The sequence below is a fragment of the Lynx canadensis genome, chromosome D4, assembly GCF_007474595.2.
Source record: "Lynx canadensis isolate LIC74 chromosome D4, mLynCan4.pri.v2, whole genome shotgun sequence".
In the NCBI taxonomy this organism is placed as follows: domain Eukaryota; kingdom Metazoa; phylum Chordata; class Mammalia; order Carnivora; family Felidae; genus Lynx; species Lynx canadensis.
The window spans coordinates 85,619,273-85,636,418 of record NC_044315.2 but is presented as its reverse complement, the minus strand read 5'-3'; the positions used below and the strand labels follow the sequence as shown (position 1 = coordinate 85,636,418).

The 17,146-nt window shown below is 46.6% G+C and overlaps 1 protein-coding gene across 6 annotated transcripts in view; it reads right to left on the bottom strand.

The window, feature by feature from the left end:
* Window positions 1-17,146, bottom strand: part of RALGPS1 (Ral GEF with PH domain and SH3 binding motif 1) — a 275,362-nt gene that overhangs the window by 200,807 nt on the left and 57,409 nt on the right. For all 6 annotated transcript variants that reach the window (XM_030293121.1, XM_030293123.1, XM_030293126.1 and 3 more), the window contains exon 5: window positions 11,295-11,345. In XM_030293121.1, coding sequence (XP_030148981.1) covers window positions 11,295-11,345 — 51 coding nt within the window. The remainder of the gene's footprint in view (window positions 1-11,294; window positions 11,346-17,146) is intronic.

The window sequence follows — 17,146 nt, the reverse complement described above, 5'->3', positions numbered from 1 at the left end:
CCCAACTTATTTTGACGTCAGCATTACATTGATACCAAAACCAGAAAAAGACATTTTACCAGAAAAGAAAAATATAGACCAATATTCCTCATGAACACATGCCAAAATTCTTAACAGAATTTTAGCAAATCAAATCCAACAATATACAAAAAGGATTCTACATCATGACCAAGTGGGGTTTATCACAGGAATGCAAGGTTGGTTTTAACATTCAAAAATCAATCATGCAACTCTCTATAGTAACAGACTAAAAAAGAAAAATCATATGATTATATGAATAGATACAGAAGAAACGTGATAAAACCCTATCTATATCCATTCCAGATAATTCCCAATTCTCAGCAAATTAGGATCAGAAGGGAATAGCCTCAACCTGATAAAGGGCAAATGAAAAACCTACAGCCAACATCTAACATCATCCTTAACCATGAAAGACTACTTTTCCTTCCAGACCAGAAACAAGCCAAAGATATCTGCTCCCACCACTTCTACTCAACACAGTAGTAGAGGTTATGGCCAGTGAATAAGGCAAGTCAAAGAAATAAAAGCATCCAGTTTAGAAACAAAGAAGACTGTTGTTATTCACAGAATTCATCATCTGTATAGAAAACTCCTGAGAACCTACCAAAGAGCTAGTAAAATAAGTGAGTTTAGCAAAGTTGTAAGACATAAGGTCAATTTTTAAAATGTCTGTAGGGGTGCCTGGGTGGCTCAGTCAGTTGAGCGTCCAACTCTTGATTTTGGCTCAGGTCATGATCTCACAGTTCAGGTCATGATCTCATAGTTCATGGGATCAAGCCCCACATCGGGCTCTGTGCTAACAGTGCAGAGCCTGCTTGGGATTCTCTCTCTCCCTCTCTCTGCCCCTCACCCACTCACGCTCATGTGCTTTCTCTCTCTTTCTCTCTCTCTCTCTCAAAATAAATAAACTTAAAAAAATTTTTTTAAATGTCTATATTTCTATAAACTAGCAACGTGCAATTGGAATTTAATTTAAATAAAATACCACTTATAGCAGCACAGAAAATACAACATTTAGGAACAAATCCGACAAAAGACATGTAGGATCTGCACACTGAAAACTATAACATTACTTAAATATTTAAATTAAAGAAGACCTGGGGTGCCTGGATAGCTCAGTCGGTTAAGCATTTGACTTTGCCTCAGGTCATGATCTTGCAGTTTGTGAGTTCGAGCCCCACGTCGGGCTCTGTGCTGACAGCTCGGAGCCTGGAGCCTGCTTCGGACTCTGTGTCTCCCTCCCTCTCTGCCCCTCCCCCGCTCATGCTCTATCTCTCTAGGTCTCAAAAATAAATAGACATTAAAAAAAATTTTTTTTAATTAAAGAAGACCTAAATATGTGGATACACATAGTGTGTTCATAGTTCGGGTGACCCAGTATTGTTAAGATGTTAACTGTCCCCAGATTGATCTACAGATTCTGTGTGATCATAATCAACATCCTAGCAGGCATTTTTGTAAAACTAACAAGCTGATTTTGAAATTCATATGGAAATGCAAAGGACTAGAATAGCCAAGACAATTTGAAATACAAGAACACATTTTAAGAACTGATTCTCCCTAAATTTCAAGAAGACCATAGCGGGAGTGGGAAAGGAGGGAGGGATTTCAAGGAGTGAGAGGAAACTTTTTGGGTGATGGGTATGTTTATTGTTTTGATTCGATGATGGCTTCACAAATGTTGTGAAGGCTTCATCAAATTGTTGGCTTTATTTACGCATGGTTTGCTATATACCTATCACACCTCAAGCTGAAAAAAATCTCATTCAGTTCTCATGTCCAATTTTTTGAAGTAGTACTATTATCAACTCCATTTTACAGAAATGGAAACTGAGACTCAGAGACAGTAAGCGACCTGAGCACGGCCACACAGATACATACCGAATCCTCTCACTCCAAAGCCCAAGCTCTTAATTAAGCTTTGGGGAATACAGAAACAAATGCTTTTCTACCTGCCTCTCATTCATTCAACAAGTATTGACAAGTACTGATCCTGTAATGTGCCACCATGGCTGGAGTAAGGGACCCCAGCAGTGACAGAGAAAGTCCTTTCCTCGTACAGCTTGACACATTGCTGGCCCAGGGTCCCTCTAAGCTTGACCTAATAGCACTGTTGTTCGTTTTCTCTTTGTCACATCCCTGACTTCTCTCAAAAGAGAAGAAATACCCTGTGAGTTTCTGCCATGTGCCAAGCCATCTGCCTGGGACAGACATCATTTCTACTTAAGGATAAGGAAATGGAGACACAGGGAGGTGCAGGGGCCTGCCACAATCACACAGCTAGAGAGTAGCAGAGCTGGGTTGCAAATGCAGACCTTCCTGCCTCTGAAGCTTAGGGTCCTCCCATCACATCAAACTGGAATCATGCAGCTGCTCTTAACACAGAGTCCTCACAAACCTTGTTTTCCTTGCAGACAAAATCACAACCAGGAGCCAAGTCCCCATGGATAAAAACAGCTGTTCACCAAAGGTTCTGTTTTATGTTATTAATTCATTTATTTTTTTTTTTAAATTTTTTTTTTTTTCAACGTTTATTTATTTTTGGGACAGAGAGAGACAGAGCATGAACGGGGGAGGGGCAGAGAGAGAGGCAGACACAGAATCGGAAACAGGCTCCAGGCTCCGAGCCATCAGCCCAGAGCCTGACGCGGGGCTCGAACTCCCGGACCGCGAGATCGTGACCTGGCTGAAGTCGGACGCTTAACCGACTGCGCCACCCAGGCGCCCCTGTTATTAATTCATTTAAAAGGAAATCTGGTCTCTAGCCAGCACTATTGTCATATCCACACCCAAGAAGAGGGAAAAAAATGAGTCTGGAAGGTGCAAAGTGGTGGTTTCATTGGCTCAAATGCGCTGCTGGCCCATGTCTGCAGGCATACCTGATTCCTGCCCCCGCGGCTCTCCCCTCCCACGAGGCCAAGTGTTTTTCTGGCGCCCAGGGAGGGACTCCAACCTGGGCCCACATCTTGAATGGAGTTTGGGGGAAGCCTTTTCCACTTTGCTTCTGTTGTGACAAGAAGTCGTTACGGTGGGTAGAGCAACTACCAGGAAATGAGAAGCAAATAACAAATGCAAACTCAGAGCAATTAACAGATGAGAGGCTGTGGCTCAGACTTCCGGTGCCAACATCAGCGCTGACGGGCCTCGCGCTGGAGCCATCCACCCCGTGTCTTGGCCCCGAATGGAGGGCCCCTGGACCACCCCCCTACTACCGAATTCAGTTTTTTGAACCAAGGGAGGCACTACAGCACAGAAGAGGATTCAATGAGATATACCATCATTATCACTACCGCACCCTCAATGCATTCAACAAGTGACATCAGGATCGGGCACTGGGCTGGGTCACAGGATATGGAGGGAATAGTATTGGCATGCTGAAAAGTGCTATGCACGGGAAGCAGGAGACGGTGTGACGAAAGGGAGCATGAGGGGAACCTGCATGATTCCCAGTCTGGGGCTCCCACCTGCTCATTCCATCTCTGGGACCGGGAGTGGCGGGGGGGGGGGGGGGGGACCAGGGGGGCTGTGGGCAGCACAGCGCAGCGGGCTCGGGCTTGCTGAGGCCGGGAGGTCTGCTGCTGGCCCCTCACGCAGCCTGACCAGCAAGGGTGAAGGAGGTGTGCATCCAAGGAGCAGTGGGGAGCCTCTCAGAGGGTTCTAGGCATGAAAGGGTCAGACTGTGGCTTTAGAAAGATGTCTCTGGATACAGAACGGAGGTTGGGAGGCAGGATTAAATATGGAGAGATGTGACCGAAGGAAAGGTGGCAGAGACTCAGGCTAGGCTGGGACAGTGGAGGGAAATAAATGGTCTGAGAAAACTGCCCAGCATGTGACCTGAGAGAGGGGTTTTAATGATGTCATCGAAACTGATCTCCTCTTTACAAATAACTGCCTGCTGGCGACGTGCTTCCCTTCTCCTAGGGCCAAATGCTGTGACTCCAAGGAGCAGCAAAGACACACAGGGTTTGTCTGACATCCAACACTGACCTCGGCTTTCTGGAATGCCCGCTTCTTCAGAGCAGGCAACCCGGCATCCAGACAAAAGGCCAGAGGGTCAGGTTCCTGAACCCACAGGCAGTGTTTTCCTGCACTGCAACGTGTCATGTGGCCCAGAGGAAATGGTGTGCTTCAGCAGGGAGTCTCCCATTCCTGCTGATCAGCCCTTCCACAGACCAGCAGATGCAGGTCAAGGTGCTCAGAAGCCACGAGCCCTGAGGCAGGAAGGGTGAAGCGAAACTTCTCTAGAGTAAGTGCCCCACAGGGATGCAAGCTCTCTCTGGATAAAGCCTCTTGTCCCCGAATATCCATTAATGTTGCTCTCTTCCTCATTCTAACCCATTTGCCTTTCTCTCTAAGCCCCAGCTTCCCCCCAGGGCCCCAGTGAGCACAGCCAGGATCCCAAGCCCATCCAGACCAGCCCTTGCTTGCCTTCCGCTACCCCTGAGCTCCTGGCCTGTGCCAGGCCCTGGCCCTGAAGCCTAGTGGCAGGTGCTGGTGACACACTGGTCCCTTACCTCATGCGGCTCCCAGTCTAGGCCCACAGCCGTCCTCTGGGGGAAGTCCAGGCTACCCCTGGCACCTCCAACTCCCTTCCACATTGCTGTCAGTGCCCTGGCCTTTGGCTCTGGCCCACAGTCTCCTCCTACCCTCTCCTGCCTTCGTCTCCAGAGACGTCACTACACTGGGTGGTGTACCTTCTCACCCCCGGGTCATACCATACCCCCCTTCTCCGGGAGAGACCTTCACCGCCGCCCCCACGGCAGCCCCCTGAAGGCACAGCCACATCCCATCAAGTAGTCTCCAGAGCGACCCCACCTCGCAGACCCCGCACTCTGCCATCACTCTCCCTCTGTGACCTCCTGGCCTCCAGCTCATTCCCCAACTCCAAACCAAATCTGTGCTTTGCCCCCTGCTTGACCTCTGGTTCCCCAGCCCTCCTTGAGTCTTCCAGGCACATCCCTCTCCAGCCCTTCCAGCCTCCCTCTCCCAGGCTAAACACTTGGCTTCCAGGCTCTCTTCCTCCCTCTCTGCCCTCTGCTCTTCCTTCCACTCCCCGAACGCACAGTCCACTCCTCTCTTGCCTGTTTCTTCTCGTCTTTGGCCTCACAGTAGCTTCATAACTGGCCTAATACCAGGCCCTCTCCTCTCTAGTGCTACCACCCCGGCCTCAGACACACTCTTGCAAAGCTCCTGACCAGTCTCCTGACTCCAGTCGGTTTTGTCTCAGGCAGTGAGAATGAACTTCCTAAAATACACACCTGTCCATGTTACTCCCTTTGTGAAATCCCTCCATGAATCCCCAAGCCGAACAACATAGAGCTCTGCCTCCCGCCCATCCCTACCCCACATTCTTCTCGATGCCTCTACATCCTGACAATACTTGTCTATTGTATGTTCAAGTATCTGTCCCTTCTTCTCACTGGATTATGCCCGTGTCCCCTCCATCTTTGTCTCTCCAGCATGTAGCACAGCACACTGATAAATGAACGAATGAATGAAAGTCAGTAAATGGGCGAAGGTCAGTCAGACTACTGGGGACTCTGGCAGCGGGGACAGAGCAATGTCCACAGGGGCAGCAAAAAGACTGGGAAAAACTCAGGCACCCACTAAGGCTCGTTTCCTTCATACTCAGGCCTGCCGGACACCCATGACCCTGCATGCCCCCAGCTGCAAGAGAATGACACGCTGCCTTCTGGTAAGCGCCTGTTGTGCCGACATCCCTGGCAATGGTGCCCTTGAGGAGCACAGAACCGAGAGAATAGCAGGCCTGCCTTTTCTCCTCCCCAGCCATCCGGCACCAAATGTAGTGTTAAATTTCACTAAATATATGATTTGCCTTTTCAATGCGTTATCCACTCTGCCTGAAATGCCCTTCCCAACTCCCATCCCATTGCCCAAACCACCCCTTCAGCCATCAAGGCTCAGGGCCAATGTGCCAACTCCAAGGCAGAGTGACTCTCCCCACTGATGTCTCCAGGGCCTTCAGGCACCAGGGTGTAAGTCATCTAGACCTCAGCCTCCCTGCCACCTGGGGACCAGGATGTGAACGCGGACCTCAAGGACTCCAGAACAGTGTTTTGACCCACTCCACTATTCAAAGCATCACCTCCTTGGAGCCAGGCGCTCCCACATGGGCGTCGCCGAATGTTCTGCTGGCACAACCTCACATCAGTGACACACGCAGCCTGTTCCAACTGCTCACCAGTGAGAGGAAACGGCGACAAGTCATTGGGAACTTATTGCGTGCGGGCACTGTACTAAGTTCTCACTCACCCACTGTAAGGTAAAAAGTGTGATTTCCCCCATTTTACATGTGAGAAAACAAGCATAAAGAGAATGAGTAACTTGTCCAAAGTCTGAGCTCCTCAGGGTGAGGCCAGGACTCAAGCCCGGCTTTGTCGGATGAGTCCCTGCTCTCAAGCACCGTGCAGGTGAGTGGACCCAGTGGCCCAGTGTGGAAAGACCCCTAGGCTGAATGACGCACAGGTCGTGCCCATTTCCAGCACATTCTAAGAACAGTCGCTTCCCCTTGATGCACTTCACATCGGAACCAATGACAAAACCAGTTCTGACAGCTCCACTGGCCTCTGAGAAACTGCTGGGCCTTCACTTTCCTAGGCTGGGAGTTGGGCACAATGACCGCGATATTTGGAGGGAGTACTGGTGGGGACAAAATGCCACCCCGAAAATGTACCACACAAGACTACCGCCGCCAGGACGCCTCAGAAAGACCTTCTTCACAATGCAGCCTTCAGTCCAAGCCCCGCCAGCTGGGAATCCACCTATCCCCTGCGACCCAATCCACCACGGGGGTGATGGGGCTCTGGGCCACAGCATAGAGGTTAAACCCAGCTGTGAGCCATTATGCTGCAAAGTTCTATCTGCATTCACTCGCCAGTGTTTGATAAAATTGGCCACTTGATAGAGTCACCAGGGAACAGGGCAGTTATGGCTCCATACTCGCTAACTTCCATTTTCCTTGCTCTCTGCCAATCCTTAACTCACCGTCTGCCAAGCTTCCTCCAAGCCCTGGGCCGATGCTCTTGTGGTCTCCTTTGCAGAAACAGGCAGAAGCCACAGTTTTACCCTTAGTTATCAACAGCATTTGGAAATTTGAATCTTCAAAGGCTGAGCTCACCAGGCAAAACCCTTGTTTGGGGGGAAGTGGTTCCACCACAAAACAGGCACCCTGGTCATAATGTTCCCTTAATTGGTACGTGCCTGCCTTGGCAATGTGCCAGACACAGCCAGATAACATTCTGCTCCCTACTTTTCTCATTCATTCATTCTCCACTCATTCAGCAAACAGTTATTGAGTATCTACTGTGTTCCAGGCACTGGGATCCAACAGGGTCTCTCAGGAGGCAGACTCCAGAACCAAGTGAGCATAACCCTCCTCCTTCTGCCCTGGTGCTTCCCAAAGCCTTTTGGAGGAGTCAAGGAACGGGCCCCACTTGGGTGTAGAAGTGGTACAAGGAAGGGAAGACAAGAAGAAAAGGTGCCGAAGACAAAGAGAACTGCAAAGAAATGTTAAACTGCAATCAAGAGTCTGCTGGGTAATAGTAACACCAATATTATCCTTTTAAAATTATTGTGTGTATATATATGATGGGATAATACAAAAACGTAATCATTTAATGTTGTTAGGAACCCAAACTGTCAGTGTAAAAGAAATCATGGGGGAAGGGCAGGGGAAAAAAAATAGTTACAAACAGGGAGGGAGGGAGGCAATCCATAAGAGACTCTTAAATACAGAGAACAAACTGAGGGTTGACAGGGGGAGGGGGGGAGATGGGTAATGGGCACTGAGCAGGGCACTTATTGGGATGAGCACTGGGTGTTATATGTAAGTGATGAATCACGGGAATCTACCCCCAAAACCAAGAGCCTACCGTATACACTGTATGTTAGCCAACTGACAATAAATTATATTTTAAAAAATCCCATGAAAATCAAGGGAATTAAGCTCGAAACACTGTAATGTTAGATGTGAACTGGAAAGACCAACATTATATTGGTCACATGCCTACAAATGACCCTCAAATCTCAGAGGCTTACACCAGCAATATTAATTTCACACTCCGAGGTCGGCAGAATGGCTGCGGGTCAGCCAACCTCCACTGGGCTCACTGGGGCAGGGCCAGGTTAGGCTGGAGTGCAGGCTTTGGGTTAGGTCGGGTCATCCATGACATCCTCATTTTTGGACTCAGGCTGAACGAGCAACAGCTACCCGTACATCACGGAGAGTGGAAGTTCCAAGAGGGCTGGCCATGCCTCTCACTCGCCACGTGCATGCTGTCACTTGTGCCCAAGGCACAGGGCCAAGCCCAAAGTCAATGGGATGAGAAACACACACCACCCACAGGGAAGTCATGCCAAGGGTGAGGAGGGAAGGAAGAGCTGTGGAGAAAGAACACCACCTACCCTAATTATGAACTCGTGACTTTTCCTTTCAAAAATAAATATTTCCTAACCCTGTCCACCAAAAGGGCCTAAAAGCAACTGCAACCTCCTCTCATAAGCATCCTTTCACCCACACTGTGGTTTCTGAGTATTATTCACCAGTAAAAGAAACCAGCGCCCTGAGGGACACCTGATTCCAGGTCTTCAGCAGGAAATGTACAACATAACACTGACATAGCTCATTGCACCAAAGTGCCAGGAAGCTATCAAAACCAAGGGGATCATGTTAAAAGGATACAGGAGCTGCACGAAGGGCTCCCATTGGTTAAGGAAAGGACAATTCACCTATCAAATAGAATAGTGACTACAATTCACTGAAACACAGATCCTCAACCCCACTCTAACCCTATGGAATCAGAATCTCTAAGGATGGACCTAGGTATCTGTATTTTTTTTTTAACAGAGCTCCCCAACTGATTCTGAGGCATAAGCAGGTCTGAGAGGCACCAGGCCAAAGGCTTCCTCATCTTCTGGGAGGGCAGATCACTCAGAGTGCCCATCTTGCTCTCAGATGCTGGCCTCTGCTTCCTCGGAAGCCTTGTCAAACTGCTAACTGTCCTTCATTCTTGTCCTTCCAACTCTGGGGTGGTCCAGCCACAATGTGGCAGTCATCATCAAGAAGAAAAATTCCAGTTTTCAGTCTACTAACAACAATAGCAGCAAAACAGCTGGGACGGCTCCCAGGGTCCTCCTTTTAACCACAGTTTTGACAATGAGTATGAGCAACAAACTCTCCCATTTTTAGCTAACATAGATCAAAGACATTCAAGTTTGGGGTTTCTCCATATATCTCAAAGTAATTAGTTCTTAATCCTCACTCTTTATCAGAAGTACCTGGTAACCCTCCACAAAACAGGGCTGATTGGGCTCCAGGCTCTGACCCAGAGATCCAGATCCAATGGCCGAGAGTAGAATCTGGGCACCCCATGTTCCAGAGGCTGCCCACGTGATTCTGATGTGCAGCCATGATAGACAACCACCGCTCCAAGCTAAAATCTTGAAAGCTAAACATCACCACCTTTATGTCTTATCACAATGTGAATCAAGATATGTCTTGGACGAGGCACCTTCCAAACCTCAGTGCCCCGGGGAAAAGTCTTGGTCTGCCCCTAATTGTGTCTCTAAAGAACTTCCCACCATTTTCCCTCCAACAATCAAGCCTGAGCAGCCGCCCCAGCCCTGGGCACAGGTAGGTTCAGGATTCAGGGCTCACGGCAAGCTGGGCTCCTCTCCCAGAAGCTCAGGACAAAGAATAAAGACTGTAATGTTTAAACTGCTCCAGATCAAAGCCAAGCAGACAACATGATCACAAACAGCTTCAAGCTGAGAACTAAGGCAACCATCATACAAATACTCCTCCAGAAGTCTCCAAAAGGTAGACTGGTTTTTTGTTTTTTGTTTTTTTTTTTATTTAAAAAGAATGGGGATAATTCCATGTTAGAAGAAAACAGTAAAAGATTGGAAGTCAGCCAATTCAAACAAGCAAACATAGTTCTGCTCCCCAAACCTGATAAACATAGTGCACACACACACACACAGGTGCACATGCACGCGTGCGCGCGTGCGCGCACACACACACACACACACACACACTAATTCAAATCATTGCCACGTCCTCACATAGATGCTGAGAGCAGCTAGTGGTACTAGTTTCCTCCTAATTTGCAGTAGGTCAGATGCCAGCTCTCAGAAGGCCTAAATCCTTTGTCTGGCTTTGTATTAAAATATGCTGCTTTTCTCAAAGACTTGACAGCTACCATACTATAAGAAGAAGGGTTGTATGTCAAGATAGTTCTGGAATTCACACCATGGTTGCAGCAGACACTTTCTGACCTATCTCCCCATCTACACCCCTCTTCTCTAAAATGTGCACCCCATTCACCAGGCTGGGTCCCCTCAGCTGTGCCTGCCTATTTGGTCACATACCCCTGGCGTAGATTATGAACCAGCACTAGATATGTGGCTCAGCCGGGCTGGGTTGAGAGCTACTCATCTCAGTCTGGAAGGTGGATTAAAGGAGGATCACATAAATGTGAGCCCTTCGGGGAGGCCAGCTTGGACCACGTGAGCAGACAGGAAAGAAGGCGGGAGAGCAAAAAAGAGGAAACAGCAGAGGCAAGAGGCAGAGACGGCTTGAGTCTTGGTTGGCACTCTAGCTGCCTGAACTCCATGCCTGTGGATTCCACCAAGTGCCCTTTTGTCCTCGTATTAAACTCCTCTTCTGCCTATTCAGCTACTTTGAAATGGATGCCTATCACTTGCCAACAAAAAAAGACCGCTGACTAAAACAACTATAAAGCCTTGTTATCAACTACTAAACATTTCCAGGATATTTTTAAAGACCAAGACCAACTTTTTTCTCTTTATTGAATACGCTGTTTCTAAAAATGTACATATGCTTTTAATGTACATATGTACGTGTTTTGCCGTGGCAACTGGTTTTGAAATCAGAAACAAGGCAACCACCAGAATTTGGGATCAACAAAAAGAAAGCTCTCTAGAAAAAACGTTCCCTCACAGGAGGAGGGAGGGGAAAAGGAATCAGTGTGGGAAGGCCTGGCTCGGTTATGGAGGCCGTGGGCACCGAGTGCCCCCAGCCTCACCCGAGTGGGCCCAACTCAGTGAAATTCTCCACAGAATTCAAACAGCTGGCTCACAGAACGAGCACCATCAAGAGTGAGAAGCTCTTGGATGCTCTAACAGGGGCTTAAGTGAGTAATGCATTTATAGAGACTTCAAGAAAGAAACCTGACTAACTCCCCTCTTCCCAGCCACAGTGTTTAGAGCAATTTAAAGGACAGAGTACAGACCTCCGGCTGGATGGCTTTAAACACAGGTATGTCCATTAACGTGATCTGGCTCTGTAACAAAAGAGAATCAGTATTAGAATAAACCGTAAACCAAAGACAGTTGTCATGTTACTTTAAATCTATATAGGGTAAGAACACATTCTCCCATGAGACACAAATTAAGAAAGAACAGAATAAAAAATTTCTAAAATGCCTCTCCTATCCTTCCCCCTTCGTAAATCTTGTCCCCACATCCTTCTTTCTTTAATGTGAGACAAACTCCCAATTTAAGAATTGATAACAGTCATTTGGAGGGTGGAACTGAGACGAAGGGGAACATTTTCAGTTTGGATATTTTTGCACTTTGTGAGTTGTTGTTTCAAGCATGAATTACTTTTGGCATTTAAAAAAGTTGTAGACACAATATTAAAAATTAGAATGCTAAAGAGACACTATCTATTACTCTAAATTTAAATTTTTTTAAAAAACTGTGGCTTATAGAAATTGTACATTTCTTCTGAAGTCTCAGCCTCCTCTAAATTATACAGTAGAGTGCTGCTCAAGATGCATCCGAGGACCATGCTGGACCGCAAACTATTTATTCCACCAGCCCACAACGAGAGAACTTCAGAATTTGAGAGCAAGCATTTGGGAACTTTTATAGCAAATTGCCACATTTTTATTGTATTTTTTTAAAGTATCAGTCCTCAACAGATAGGAGATGAAAAAAAAAATGGCCCTTTACCACAGCTAGCTTGAGAAGCATTAATGCTGTAAATACAGAAAACACATATAATTAAAAGGCTGTTCTAGGGGCGCATGGGTGGTTCAGTGAGTAGAGCGTCTGACTCTTGATTTCAGCTCTGGTCATGATCTCTTGGTTCAGGGGTTAAAGCCCCACGTCAGGCTCTATGCTGATAGTGTGGAGCCTGCTTGGGATTTTCTCTCTCTGTCTCTCTCTCTCTCTCAAAATAGATAAATAAACTTAAAAATAAAATGAAATAAAATTAAATTAAAATAAAATAAAATAAAATAAAATAAAATAATAAAAGGCTGGTCCCATCGTTAGCTGCTCATCGGGCAGCAATAAGAGAAAGCATCCTTGCTGATCTTTCCAGGCCAAGGCAGAGACTGAGCTGACTTCACATGACCTGCCCATCTCCACATGTCACCTGGGATGCCAGACATCAGTTAACAGACACCTCTGTGACAGGCCAGGGCAGGAGAGCCAAGGGCATTTGGCTGCCTCCTAATGCAAGAAGATACCCTGCCCCTGGCACACAGGTCAAAGAGGAGGACGTGATGCAGGGGAACGAACTTGGGCTCTGGAACCAGCAGGACTTGGGTGTATGTCTGGGTAACACTGCTTGACGGCAATATTCTCTTTGACGCATGACTTAACCTCTCTCCCAATCTCAGGCGCCATATCTAGGAAATGATGACAATAATCCCTATCTTATAGGATCCTTGGGAATATGTAAGACAAGAAGTGCAGAATGTCTGGCATATGACAGGTGCTCTCTCTAGATACGGATATGCACGTGTGTGTATACACATACATACATACATGCAAGTAGAGAGAGCGCATCTATGTATGGTGTAGAGAGAGAAACACATACACAGAGACCGAGAATGTCTGTCAGGTGCCAGGCATTCTGCACCTCCTATTTTGAATTTTCACAAAGATTATATATACCACAGACCCATGAACAACACAGGGGTTACGGATGCCAACCTTCCACAGTTGAAAATCTGCATATAACTTTTGACTCTCCAAAAACTTAACTACTGATAGCCTACTGTGGACCAGAAGCCTTGCTGATAACATCAACGGCTGGTTAACACATTGTATGAATTATATGCTGTATTCTTACAGTAAGGTAAGCTAGAGAAAAGCAAATGTTATTAAGGAAATCATAAGGAAGAGAAAATACATTTACAGTACCGTATTTATTTAAAAACATCTTTATATAAGTGGATGCACACAGTTCAAACCTGTGTGTTCAAGGGTAAACTGTACCCACGTGTGTGTTCATACATTTGTACTTACGTATCATATGTATGCGAAGTCACACAGATGGGCTCATGTATTGGATGTGAACTTATGGCTCCTGACCAATACATGAGCTAAGAAATAAGGGACTATTGATGCATTTGAATATTCATGTATCAAAGTTGCTCTAGAGAACACTTAAAGGAGGCTGTTACATTGGGTCAACAAATACTGTCATGAAAAAAAGCCTCATGTCCAAAATACATGAGAAAAATGACAACAACGCAGTATGTCAGGTGTAACCACAATCCGGGGCTAAGGGGCAGAACTGTGGTTGCCTCTCGGCATAATTTAAAGGTGGTCCAAAAGCACTGGGTTCCTGAGAAGCACAGGATGCAGGCCAAAGCGTACCATCCTCAGGGCTGAGCGGGAGAGGGAAGTCAGCAGGTGGCCTCCGTGGAGAGCCTCTCTGTCCCCTCCAAGGGGCTAGTGCTGCCACTAACAGAAGCTCAGGAGAGGGACAGCAAAGGCGCTGGGAATGAAGAAGCACTTGGGAATCGAGTCCTTCCACCTCTGGGTCTACCCACCAGCAGTAAGGGGGCACTGGACGTCCACACAAGGTGCGTCTGGCCCTTGTAACCTGGGTGTCAAGGGACGACTGAGGCCTGGAGGCCTAAAGGTCTGCGTGTCTGGCCCAGAGCTATGTCCCGGGCAGTGCAAACAGACTGGCGATCCTCCTGCCAGACCTGTGGAGACTGCTAGCCAAGTCCCCTCACATTTGGATTAATTCTGTCATCCTGGGGAACAGAACGGCCTTATGGAAACAGGAGATTCATGCTGAAAGCTCAAAGGGCCTTGGAAATCCGTCCTGTGGCTCAAGTTAACTCCCTACCCGGGAGAACCAGCAGGATGTTTGCTATGTCATTTAGGAAGAGAACCAAAAGTCCACTAATGAGAAAATAAGAAAACTTCCTCTCCATCCTGCCATCACTTCTAGGGCTTGCTACCGAATTTCTAAATGATTTATGAAAATAGTGGCTTTACGTCTCACACGGTTTTGGAAGTTTCAAATATTGTGATCCCTGCTCAGACCCTACGTCAGAAAGTGTATTCAGGTCTTTTATTCAAAACAAACAACAACAGAGGTCACCAAACTTAAAACAGACTGGCTGGTCCCAAACACACAATCTGAGGGTTTTCCGAAGTCTCTCGTGCATTTTTATCCTCACAATTCTGACCAAAAAAGAAGCCGAGTCCAGAACAAGAATATGTCCGTACACAGGTAAAATCTTCAGATTACAAATGTGTCATTTTAGTACAAAGCCATACACGCACGGAAAGGGTGCTGACCAGCCGTCCTTCCCAGGAAGTGTGGGGGCTCCAACCCAGGCAGTTTTACCAGAAAGGGAGGGTGTGGGTAGGGATGGAGCCTTGAGGGCGGCCAGTCCTGTCCCCCTTCACAGTGGCTCTCAGCCTCAGAAGACCTTGCCCCTCCCTCAGGGGAGAGGCCCGGGCTTCGTGGAGAGAAGGAGCGTTTCCGGGGATGTGGTGCGGCCTCTGTAAAAACGCCCGGCAATAGGGCCCTCGGGTCCACAAGCAGCACTTGTCGTGAGGAGCAGGCATGGTATGGAAGTGCTGAATCACTACACTGTGCACCTGAAGCTAATATTAGATTGCATGGGAACGGACTGGGAAACATAAGCACAGTGAATGAATGAGTGGACAAATGAATGAATGCAGACAGCCTCCACAGTGAGGCACACGTGCCTGGACGGAGGTGCACACTCATGAACGAGTCTCTCCACGGCTTCTCCTTATCTTTGGAAATAAAGCCTTCAACAGGATGTCCAATGAAGCTAGCCACCTGGCAATGCCTTCCTTAATCCTTTTTTTTTTTTTTTTTTTTTTTTTTTTGAGAGAGAGTAACAGAACACCAGCAGGGGTGGGGCGGGGGGAGGGGGAGCGACACAGGAACCAAAGCAGGCTCCAGGCTCTGAGCTATCAGGGTTCAAACCCACCAACTGCGAGATCATGACCTGAGCCGAAGTCAGACACTCAACCTACTGAGCCACCCAGGAGCCCATGCCTTCCTTAATCCTAACTCCTTCTCCAACCCCCTCCTTCACCCTAGTCAAGGACTCCCTAAAAACCCAGGCTTTTTAGGGAAACGGCAATCTCCACATATTACAAAACATTTCTGTTGAGGTGACTCCTTCAGAATGGAGAGACCTACTGGAGTACTTCACAATATGGCCCTAAAGAAAGAGGGTTACTGTGTGGATAAATGAAAGCTACTTAGCTAAAAAGGAAAGCAAAAACACACACACACACACACACACACACACACACACACACAACAAAAACCAAAAAAACCCCAACTGTTTTCTACATATGCTGAATGTAGTGTTTCTCCCTCTAATACTGGTGACTAAATCCCCTCTTCCCAGCCACAACCTTAGTATAAAGGCTCTCTCAACCCCCAAATAAACAAACAAAAGAAGTTGTTGGCAAATGAGTGGCACATTTTGTAACAGAAGATACCTTTAAATTCTCATTTAGATCACTCCACCAGCTCATGACCAGGAAGGCTCACAGAACAAAAGGGCAATCAGCTCCACAGATACATTCCTACTTGTACTCCTAGAGCCACAGAAACATGTGTGGGGCAAATTTAGAATGACAGTCAAGGAAATGCAAATTAAACAGGAAGATGCCATTTGTTGTCCAGCAGTGCCACCAGGAGCGACAGGACTTTACAGACTGCTCTGTTCTTTTTGAAAAGCAATCTGGCAGCAACCCATTACAAAAGTTCTTTAACTCTTGCTTTTTCTAAAAAGTCAAACTTCTAAAAAAAAAGTTGCAAGAATAGTATGATGAACTCTATAACCTTTCACCTAGCTTCACTAATTATTAACATCTTGCCTCATTTGCTTTTTCTCTATGTATATAACTATATATACACCATTTTCTCCTGAACCACTCGAGAATAAAATGCAGATATCATGACTCTTCACCCCTAAATCCTTCAACATGTTCTTTCCCAAGAACAAGACCATGCTCTCACATAATGATAAAATTATTACACTCGGGAAACTTATCATTGCTACAACAGTATTATCTAATATTACATACAGTCCACATTCAAAATTTGCTAAAATATCCCAATAGTTTTTACAGCAATTTTTTCACAATCCAAGATCAGGCAGTGCAGTTAGATACTATCCTAAAAAGTGAGATGAGCATATGGCTGACACAACAATCCGTATACCTACAGAAAGACAAGCGCTAGAAACAAAAAAGGCCACAAAAAGTGACTTGTTGGGAGAAAAAAAATTATGGTACATTCAGACTCTGGAGTTTCATGCAGCTATTAAAAACAGAGAATTAGGGGTGCATGGGTGGCTCAGTCACTTAAGCCTCCGAATTCAGCTCAGGTCATGGTCTTGCAGTTCACAAGTTCGAGCCCTGCATCGGGCTCTGTGCTGACAGCTCAGAACGTGGAGCCTGCTTCTGATTCTGTGTCTCCCTCTCTCTCTGCCCCTCCCCCACTTGTACTCTGCTTCTCTCCCTCTCAAAAATAAATAAACATTATTTTTTTTAAAAAAAATAGAGAATTAAATCTATACATATTGACCTAGAAGGATGTCCATGAACTATTGATGACAAAGTTCCAGCTTTGCTCTTTACTCTGCTTTCAGCCTGCTGAGGAGGAGGATGGAAATCTAGCTGTCGAGCACCCCTGCTGAGAAACTGAGGACCTTTTAAATGATTTGAACCCTTTTTATTACAAAATAGCACACATTCACATAAACCGCATCAAGCAATTACACGGTTTGATGACTTATTATCAGATGAATACCTTGTAATTACCACCTCAGTC